The sequence below is a fragment of the Conger conger genome, chromosome 14 (assembly GCF_963514075.1).
Source record: "Conger conger chromosome 14, fConCon1.1, whole genome shotgun sequence".
Lineage (NCBI taxonomy): Eukaryota > Metazoa > Chordata > Actinopteri > Anguilliformes > Congridae > Conger > Conger conger.
In genome coordinates this window covers 19,814,812-19,825,752 of record NC_083773.1, presented here as the reverse complement: position 1 = coordinate 19,825,752, position 10,941 = coordinate 19,814,812, and the positions used below count along the sequence as shown (strand labels likewise).

The 10,941-nt window shown below is 42.6% G+C and overlaps 1 protein-coding gene across 1 annotated transcript in view; it reads right to left on the bottom strand.

Moving 5' to 3' along the window:
- Positions 1 to 537: 537 nt before the first annotated feature.
- Positions 538 to 10,941, bottom strand: part of cdk18 (cyclin dependent kinase 18) — a 57,221-nt gene continuing 46,817 nt past the window's right edge. Inside the window, exons 11-16 of the mRNA XM_061220502.1 lie at positions 10,395 to 10,492; positions 8,163 to 8,268; positions 6,691 to 6,733; positions 4,299 to 4,389; positions 3,791 to 3,868; positions 538 to 3,225 (exon numbers count right to left, since the gene is read on the bottom strand). Coding sequence (XP_061076486.1) covers positions 3,191 to 3,225; positions 3,791 to 3,868; positions 4,299 to 4,389; positions 6,691 to 6,733; positions 8,163 to 8,268; positions 10,395 to 10,492 — 451 coding nt within the window. The 3' untranslated portion in view covers positions 538 to 3,190. The remainder of the gene's footprint in view (positions 3,226 to 3,790; positions 3,869 to 4,298; positions 4,390 to 6,690; positions 6,734 to 8,162; positions 8,269 to 10,394; positions 10,493 to 10,941) is intronic.

The window sequence follows — 10,941 nt, the reverse complement described above, 5'->3', positions numbered from 1 at the left end:
GGATATCCTATTTATGTATTTAACTAGCAGTGATCTGGTCGTGTTGACTGAAATGCCATGAAGCTGTTAACACATCCGGGCTGTTCCCCTGCAGGCTACTAAAATAATGATAAACCAAGCATGGGAGGGGGAAAACATCAACAATAACTAACCGTCATTAATATCACTGATAATTCTGTTGCAGTACGTTATATATCACTTGTCTCCCCATATGAACTTCCTAGTCCACTGAACAAATTCAGCATAAAAATGGAAGCAGAAAGTTATACGTAATTTACAACAGAAAAATGCCTTTCTTTTATTATTCCATTTTATACCTATTATTTTTATGACCCAATTTATCTCTATTGACCCATGTTTCATATCGTGTCTTACAGATTTTACAAGCTTATGTTCATCTTCTGCCATTCACTTAACATGTGGCCTTAGAAACACTCTGCAACTTATTATAATGTAAATGCACTGCATTGTATCTTTTCAAATTGTGAAAATATTGTTTTGAGTAAAATTGAGATTTAAGATTTGAGTGAAACAAGGTCAAGGTATTATATATATAATTTATTTTGTACTTCATGGATTTAATCTGTTTTGGCATTGTAGCAGTCACAATACATTCAGTTTCAGTACAACTTAATGGAACAGATAATTTACTCCAAATATTCAATGTAACATTCCATACAAAAGAGCAACATATACTACATTTAATCAAAATAAAAAATAAAAACCATATCATGTAGTCATTTAAAACACAGTCATCTCTTGTCTGTCATAAATTTTACAGATAATAGTGAAAATAGTGGGGTTAAAATACACATCAATCTTTTCAGCTACATGTACAGTATTTAAAATATATTTATGTACCACATCAAACGGAGAACTACCCTAGCTTCAGTGATGCTAAAATAAAATGGTGGCTTACTTTAATTTAAATGACACGATTGCTATCACTTTCAGTCTTTTCCACATCAACACACATTTCTCAGCTCAGTCAAATACAGTACAGTACTTTCAAAACAGTCACTGAATCATCCAGCTAGAAATCCATTTCGGAAAGTGTAGCACCCAGACCATGAACTTTAATGGTTCTCTCCTCCCCCTCCCATTTCTGTAGCTTTCCGCCACTTGCTCCCATTTGCCGCTTAGGTGCACTCTCTATTTAACATATTACGAGTCGCAATGCATTTTATGAGTGATTTATTGATTTATGCAACACATTTGTAATGCATTGTAGTGTGAAGGTAAATGGAGAGAAATTGAGTTTCTCAATGCACCGTGGACTGAAATTTATTTTTGGGTTCTAGGCATTGGATGGGTCCAATTCTTAACCATTAAAACGATACCATGTCATATACATTTCGTCCGCATGTAAAGTGAACTAATGGTGTCTGAATAGCGCAACGGACATACAGTATGATGCATCATCCCAATGTAGAACCATGTTCTGTTAGCGTTGTTACGCCCAGTTAAACATGCTAAAGAATAGCCATATAAAAGGTTATTTTTATGCTTCGTTTAAACCAGGCAATTGATGTGCATTTTTATAGCAACATTGACTTTTTTTTGGCAGCGTGAGGAATCTATAAAGGCAGTGGCCTAGTACCTTGTTTGACATCACTCGTTTCATGGGGGTGCTAATTGACGCAGCTCCGGTGCTGCGTCATGTGACCGTGTTAGTTATACAAGTTGATTTCCCCCCTTCATTGTCCCTACATATGTTCCTTTTTAGTCACACGACGATCTTAAGTCATATGGGATCTTAGCTCCAAGGATGAATTCAGGACATTTATGGTTTTGTGCGAGCTATAAAATGGCTGCTTATTTTGTGCAAATACTATTGTGCCGATGCTACTCTTTGAGTAGCACAATATGCAGTCTTTTTCCTGCAAAAGCGAACTGAGCAAATACAGTAGTCCATAACAAACGATATATATTACCACCATTTAAGAATATACGGAACATATTTTTATACATTTTGATACTAAATGTAATTCTTAAAACACCAAGAAACTCCTGATCTATTGTACTGTCTGTAATCTTCAATCAAAATGCCTTATCCATACGCCTTATGTCGGACATCGTTTCCACTTTCCTAGACAGTTTTGTTTTTTTAAACATTTCAAAAAGCAAATTCATTAAAGTGCACTGACCTTCTCTAACGTATCATATAGCATATGAGTAGAACATAGGCTGTATTACTCACACAAGTTATGAATGCTGTTCTGGTGTTGGTGCTACCTGTTAGTGGTGGGGGAGGCCTTTAATAGTCTTGGGGTTACATGGTGGAAACTCCTTGAATCAAGTTTAAAAATGCTAAGAGGAGGAGGAATCATGACAAATTAATGAGATATGTCCCACTGAGTTATCTGCTGTCTCCAATGGGAAAGCAGTATGGATTAGGATGGCCTGTCTATTAGGGACCCAGATTGCACTGAAATATGTTGTCAATCTTGTAACTTTTTTATTTTTTTCCTGAGATGACATCAGTTAATTTTACAGCTGTATTTATCAAAATAAAAAATGAATAAACATAGATTGGATCAAATATATATTATTTACTGAAATGTACAGAATTATGATAACTGATTACACCTAACATAAACAGGGATTTTGTTTAACCTAGTTAAGCCCACAAATTAATTGTGGACATCTCAGAGATAGGCACTTGCATGCACTCACTCACACACACACACACATACGGGTCTAACTGCAAACAAAATGTTCTGCCAGGGACTAAACGGTGAACTGGTTTTACCAGAGAACTGGACACGGTGAGCTGGTTTCACCAGAGAATTAGACACATATAGGAGAGACCTATGTGGATTATGTAACTCTTTAATATCAGTGGCTTATTTCTTATTTGTAACCAGATGAGATGCCTCCGACTGGAACAGTCTCACTCGGTATGAAGGGTTTCCCACCTTTTTCTAATTTATTTTTAAAACCAGTGTTTGAACTCAAAGTCAGTTAGTTTACAACTATGTAGTGGCCTACTTTAGACTAGAGGGGGCCATACCCCACGTCTAAAGAATGTCAGTGCAAACCCCTCGTCTCCAAACTCCAAACACCCCCGAACTTGGGCCGTGATTTCTCCAAATGGCCAGAGGGGCCCCATCCCGCCGGGTCCTTCAGCGCCTCCTGCGTTCTGCTGCAGTGGGACGTCCGTGCCCGTGCCACGCCCGGCTTCGCACGGTTAGAAGATGCTCTGTCGACGGTTTTTCCCCCGGGCTGAATCAAAAGAAGGGCCGAAACCAGCATCTCAATGTTTCTGTTTTTCCGCAGCCAAAATGAGACCTCGTGAGATTTTATTGTGTGAAATAGGGCTGCCTGCACATCCTCTTTCTCATGGTGGTTGTTTATGAATGTAAATATGAATATGGATATAAAACGATTAATGATGTATACACAGAGGCATTTGAAATACGGATCTATATTGAATTTCAGCGGTAACTGAGTAGAAGTATGAAGAAAATGCTGTATTGATGCTCTGATCTGCATTACTAATTAAATCTTTCTTGTTGTGCATAACATGGTTTACATTTGGCGTGTTCTCTTTAGCAGTGTAGAGCTTCAGTCTCAGATTGAGCAGGTTACTTATGGGGATAATGGGGGCAGAAAAGGTGCATTTTCTTTCAGCAAATCTCATTCAGTATGAATGGATAGTGTGTTCAAAATAAATTCCATGAAAGGTTTTCTGTAGATAAAGATGTCTTTCAGGTGCCTACATATAAAGGCTTTTGGTAGAAGGGCAATGGTTTACATGTTTTCTTGGTACAGGGTGTCAGCAGCCTACCTGCGTGTTGAAATACTGATCCTCGAAGTCCAGGGTCCTTCTGCAGCTGAAACTCTCTAACAGTGAACACTGAGGCCGCTAGAAATAAAATCATTATCATCATCTAAGTCCGATACAGACACAAGACACACAAATCATCATCTTAGTCCGATACAGACACAAGACACACAAATCATCATCTTAGTCCGATACAGACACAAGACACACAAATCATCATCTTAGTCCGATACAGAAACAAGACACACAAATCATGATGATGTCCTTGGTAGTAAGTTAAATGACTTTGTCTCTTAGGCCCAAAACTTCTTATGTTGCTATGGAGGTAATACACCCCAGCCCTCTAGGGGGCGATCCAGGACAGACTGGATTTTATGCCACATTTTAGTATGCAATGACTTGCGAATTTGACTCACAAACTTGGGTAGTTATATGTTTTGGGCCTTAGATGATCAGGGTGATGGAGTTACCCACAGCAAACCACAACTGTAACATTACATTGCACACTTACTGTCAGGCAGGGTGTGGATGTGCTCCCCCATGCTCTTGAAATATGGGAATCTCAAAGACGCTTCAGCGGAAATCCTCTCTCTGGTGTCATACTGCAGGGTGTAGGAAGAAGGGAAGGGGGGGCAAAATATTCAAATATGAATATTTTCGTTCAGGATTGCGTGTGGGTGTCTGTGTCTGTATGTGTTTCTGTCTCTGTATCTCTGTGTCTGTCTATGTGTGTCTCTGTCTGTCTCTATGGCTCTGTCTGTATGTGTGCGCCTCTGTCTGTGTTAGTCTCTATCAGTGTGTTTGTCTCTGTCTGTATTTGTCTATCAGTCTGTGTGTGTTTCTGTGTCTGTGCGTGTCTCTGTCTGTGTTTGTCTCCATCAGTGTCCTTGTGGTTGCTCATTTGTACATCTGAATGCGTATGTCTATTTTCCCTAAAGACGGAGAGATAAGTGTCTAAGTGACTGCAGTGTGTGGTTAGCCATTTTAGCAGAATCATCTCACCTCCCCCCTGTGGCTTTGAGAACAGAGACTTAGAGAACAGGGAAACAGAACGGATGTAAGTCTGTCATTGTTCTCTGGAGGTATTCAGACGCTCCCCTTCCAAAAATCTCCTTTATTTCACACCTTCCCATCTCAGTGCTTTTCTGACTCTGCAATCAGCCCCCTTGGCTCGTTATCGGGGGTGAGGGCGGGCAAAAACGGGATTAGTGAGCCTGATTAAACGCCAATCCTCTCAAGATGTCGTATCCCCGCCTCATTGAGGGTTCCGTCATCCGTCATATTTGCAGGCAAGTCACACTCCCTTCGTTCCCGCCAGCCTCTACATCATTGTGACAGATCGCCACCGCCACCGGGCGCTCACACACACGCACACTCACACGCGCGCACACACACACACACACATACGCACACACACGCAGGAGCGCCAAGTCTTCATACACAGACCTGTCATATCTGGCTGTCATATTTGTCTGGAGCCCACATTATTTTAAAATGCGCCGCACAATTTCTCCTTTGCCGTGTTTTCAAATATTGGCCTTGGGGAGACATCCCTGTTATATAAAAGCATATTTTTGTGCCATGTAATTTGAGAATAAGACTTTGTCAGGCAGGGATGTCTAAGTAATATTATGCTTAGCTCTGTATTATGGATTTCTTACTCGACATTGAGCAGTACACGGAAAGATATGCGGTTTGTTTTTGTCCGATCAGAGATCTTGAGAATTTGACCTGGGGAAGTCAGGGTCAGGCTGGCAGGGGCGACCAGCAGTGTGTGCTTCATCCAGCAGTATGTGCTTCATCCAGCAGCGTGTGCTTCATCCAGCAGTGTGTGCTTCATCCAGCAGTGTGTCCTTCATCCAGCAGTGTGTGCTTCATCCAGCAGTGTGTCCTTCATCCAGCAGTGTGTCCTTCATCCAGCAGTGTGTGCTTCATCCAGCAGAGTGTGCTTCATCCAGCAGTGTGTGCTTCATCCAGCAGAGTGTGCTTCATCCAGCAGTGTGTGCTTCATCCAGCAGTGTGTGCTTCATCCAGCAGTGTGTGCTTCATCCTCCGTGCTGCTGGAGCTCTGTGCCGGCCGCCTGCCCTTGCTTCTGGGTCATTAAGTAAATTGGTGGCAGGGCTGTGGGCAGGAGCTATCTAGGGACCGCAGGGGTCAGCTATAAGTGGCATCTCTGCTCTGGCTCTAAGGAGATGCTGTCCAGCCAGCTAAAGAAGCTGTGGAAACAAGACACGGGGGACCTGTGTGTGTGTGTGCGTGTCTCCGTGTGTGTGTGTACATCTCATCTGCGGGTACACATAACTAGGCCTACAGAGGGAATGTTCCTGCTTGTGTGTGTTTTCGGGTGTGTGTGTGTGTACATCTCATCCGTTGGTACACACAACTAGGCCTACAGGGGATGTTCCTACTTGTGTGCATGCATATGTGTGTGTTTTGCACCTCTAGGTGCCAGACCTTGTATAAGCATATGCTTTGACTGAATGGCTTACAAATTTTTATGAGCATGCTATCCATTTACCTCCTGTTAGGCCATCTGATATGCATTGATAAGACGTAAGTTGGCAGCTGTTGCTTAGCCGGTAAAACCCTGGGCTGGTCTGGATAAATATGGACTGGCTCGATAATTGACATGCTTGTATATTTTACCTCTACCAGACATCTTTTCTAGTGCCCAATGTCACGTGTTGCTTATTTTTGCTAAGCATTTATACTGAGTTATCACATTGTTTATTTGTGAAATGTATAAATGATACTTTCTAGTTTTGTATCACTCAGACAGCGACCGTTCTAGAATGTTATGTCGCCAGTCTGTGTATTTGGAGATCTATAGTAAGTTTCAGAAGTGACTGTGGTGAAAATGCCAATGTGTTCATTACCTGAAAAAAAAAAATAATGCTCTTACCAAAAGCAAACTTGAGAGAAGGTCCATTCCCTCTGTGTCTAACCTGGAAGTCACATATAACAAATGTTATCTCAACCATTTCAACAGAGGCAAGCAATTTGCAGTTTAGCAGAAACAGTGCACTGCACCATTTTCCCATCAGAGGGCGATGTGTGTCAAAATAAGTCCATCTACCTCTGGGAGTGTTTATACCAGCCTAGAGTTGCTGGTTTTCATCCAAAGCTATCGCAATGCACAAACTTTAGATAGTCAGAGTCTTTGAAATGGCTGCACACATGCCCTTAGATTACAGCCTGAAGACACTTCCTGTCAATCACAAATCAGCCCCGTGAAGGGAAGGGGAACTCAAATCCTACCCCCGGGGGCTGTTCTTCTGTCCTCCCCTCTAATCAGGGCCTGATTTAAACCTGGGGGGGGGGTAATCTCTGACCACGTGGTGACCGTGCTGGACTGTGGTCTACCAGGCAGAAGTGAAAAGCAATGGTGACCTTGAGGGTCAGATTTAAGCATCCATGCCATTAACTAACGGTTAAATTTAGATGAATTTCATTGAATTTCATTTCATTGGCTTTAGAAACTTCATTATTTTGCAGTCAGTCATTTCTAATAATTCTGTCTCCTTGGCCAAATTGCCCATACTGCCCCCTGGGTGTCTGGCTACCAGCTTAGCTCTGTCACTTGCATTCAATGACACACTTTCAGGATGCGTCTGGAGTAGACAGTGAATGAATGGCCTATTATATGGAAATCCAGCCAGCAAATATAATGCTATTCAGTTTATTCAGGATTTTTAACAAAAATCCGCAAAGTGTCTAGCACACTATCTCTATCAGTGTGCAGTCCATGCAGAGTTCTGTAAAGAGCATGCTGGAAAAAGGCAAATGCATCTCTATCACTGTGTACTAGATACACAATGCTTTGTATAACACACTGTAAAAATGATATGTCTTTACCAGTGTGTAGTGGATAAACACTGTTTTGTATAACACACTGTAAAATGATATGTCTTTACCAGTGTGTAGTGGATAAACAGTGCTTTGTATAACACACTGTAAAATGATATGTCTTTACCAGTGTGTAGTGGATAAACAGTGCTTTGTAGAACACACTGTCTAATGGTAAGTCTTTACCAGTGTGTAGTGGATAAACAGTGCTTTGTAGAACACACTGTCCAATGGTATGTCTTTACCAGTGTGTAGTGGATAAACACTGTTTTGTATAACACACTGTAAAATGATATGTCTTTACCAGTGTGTAGTGGATAAACAGTGCTTTGTATAACACACTGTAAAATGATATGTCTTTACCAGTGTGTAGTGGGTAAACAGTGCTTTGTAGAACACACTGTCTAATGGTATGTCTTTACCAGTGTGTAGTGGATAAACAGTGCTTTGTAGAACACACTGTCCAATGGTATGTCTTTACCAGTGTGTAGTGGATTCACAGTGCTGCATTGGCGGTGGCTGTATTACCTGGGAACGTGGTTGATGAGTGGCTGGGCTCTGTACTGTGGGAATTGGTATGACCTGAACTCCTCATTGGCTGTGATCCCAGGCCAGGTCTCCTCGGTCGGCGTTCCTGGGAAGAGAAATGGGCCGGAATGTTTTCAGTGAGTGTTGGGTGGGAATACGGACAAAGGGAGGAGGTTGGAGACTATACACCAGGAGTGGGCAATCTTACCCACAAAGGGCCGTGGTGGGTGCAGGTTTGTGTTTTAGCCCAGCACTAAGACACCTGATTCTACTTATCAAGGTCTTGATTGAAGACCATGATTAGTTAATTAGTTGAATCAGGTGACTTAGTGTTGGGTTAAAGAAAAAACCTGCACCCACCCCGGCCCTTTACGGGTAAGATTGCCCTCGCCTGCTATAGACTATAGTGCTGTAATGACCTCTCCTCCACAAGGAATGTGTGTGAAAAATAATTGGGAAGATGGAGAGAAGTAATGCGCTGGAGCATGCTTTGGGGACTGTGTTTCAGTGAGGAAGAAAAACACTAGGCACACAGAAGGTAAACGCGTCTCAGTTACACCGTGTAGGATATTTAGCGCGGTGAACCAGCAGACTGTACCCAAAGGAGTGAGAATGTGTACGTGTGAAAGACGGATCTGGCGAGGGCGGAGGCATCTGCTAATGTTCAGGACCACTGCCGTTGTGGGTGTGCGCAGAAACACTCACAGGAGAGAGCGCTCTTCCCGTCCATACGGAGCTTCTCGGCTGAAATGAACCGAGTGAAGCCAACGGCCAGGAAACAGCTAGGGCTGTGGGTTAAAGTCTCTCGACACCCCTCCACCCATGGTTATGCGAGACAGCCGCGCAAAGATTTCTGACTGAAGTGCGGTGGTGTTGGAGGTTACCCAGAAGGCACAGGGGCTTCACAGATATCAGGGCCAACTGAGAGACTCTGGCTGGATGAAGCGCTGTGATTAATTAACCATCAGCTCCTTCTGTACTACTTCCACTGACTTCCGCTGGCTTATAATTAGGCTGTTGTGCAGTTTGGCCTCTTAAGACCAAAGTTTGTTGAATGTTAAATATTCCCTATTTACAGAAGATATTTCTTTTTGGTAAACATTGTAGAATTCTGTAATTCTTTTCTGTCAGAGAGAGAGGCAACACAGACCGAGCAGGTCGGCGGTTCATGCTAATTTGTTTGCTTTTCTCTGAATGTATAATCACATAAAGGACTGTGTTGTGTGAGATAGATCCAGCAGGGACGCCCACAGGCTGAATACACACAGTGAACGATTCAGGAAACATTATGGAGAGCAGGTACAACAGCAATGTAACATAATGGCCCTGGGTTCACAGGGTTGTTGGTTTGATTCCCAGGTGGGGCACCCCCATTGTATCCTTGGCCACAGTATCAAACCTGCATCACCTCACTAAATATCCAGCTATATAAAGTGTTTTCACTTATTGCATTACTGTCAATAAGTGTCTGCTGACTGCTTAAACATCATCGTAAAAGCATAAATGGAAATCACTGAAATCAAAGAACCAGATTTGAGGCTCCTAACCACACACTGCTCTGTCCTATTTATGTCAGTTCTGCAGTTCCCAGTGGAATTGTGGGATACCCTTCCTGAAAATGCAAAGTCACCACTTTAAAAACATCTTCTTTAAAAAGAGACTCTTTCCAACTTTGCTTTTAGATGTATACAACTTATTGCCGTTTCCTATCTTTAATCAATTGTTTCTGGCTTGATTGTTGTCATTCTTGCCATTTGTATTTACCTTTTGTTTTTCTCTTTATTTGTATTATCTGGAAAATATCTGGAGAATCATGTATGAGAGGCGCTTTATTATATCCACACATATGGTTTATTCAATTCGCTCTTTAGCTTTTAATGTCCAAGGTACTTCATGGTAAACACTGCCTTACAACTGCCAGATTTCTCTCTCATCGAAGATACAGGTCAAATATGAAACTGGGACAACTATTTTAGCTTGATGGTGAAGATGTTCCTAGATATACCCTTGACAGTGTGTGGGTAAGGATTAGTAGTTTTCAGGAACTAACAAAGTATATTTACAATGCCATTGAAAACCTGTTGGATTTGAGTGTTACACAATGTTGAGTATCTATTGCCTTTTTCAGTCTCCTTCCATATAATCTACTAGCTATTTGAGTTTTGTGAACAGTGAGTCCTGCCTGTAGCCGGGTGCTGGGTGTGAGTGAGGTGCTCTGACAGACTGTCTTACCCATGAGCCGAAAGATGAGATGAAGCTCCTCTTTCACGGTGGAGCCTGGGAACAGCGGCCGCCCTGTTGCCATCTCAAACAGGATACAGCCCACCCCCCTGAAGTCAAGGCCAGAGAGAGGCTTTCAGTTAGTGAAGGGAACTAGCCCAGGGTGCATTCATCCTCAGACTCAGCTCCTCTGTTGAGTGACAAACGCTTCCTCTCGCTGTCTCAAATACAGCGTATAAAAGACTGGAAACCTTAGAGATGACGGGCATGGCGGAAGCTCGTCTCTCTCGTGAAGGTAGTACGGTTGTAACGAGGCCTTCGAAAAAGTGGCCATTTCCACCAGATCTCGTCTAATTAGACGGTGGATCTCTGAACACCGTGATTGAGGGTCTCCTGTCAGGCCTGGGGAGTAATGACGGCTGTGATTAAAGTTGGTCTTTGGCGGTACGGGATTGGCTCTTATTAATGGCACACTCTGCGTGACAAATGGGTGGCTCGGCTGGAAGTACGTGGCGGAGTGAGGTCTTATTTTAGTCCCTGGCCCAAATGGGTCATTTCC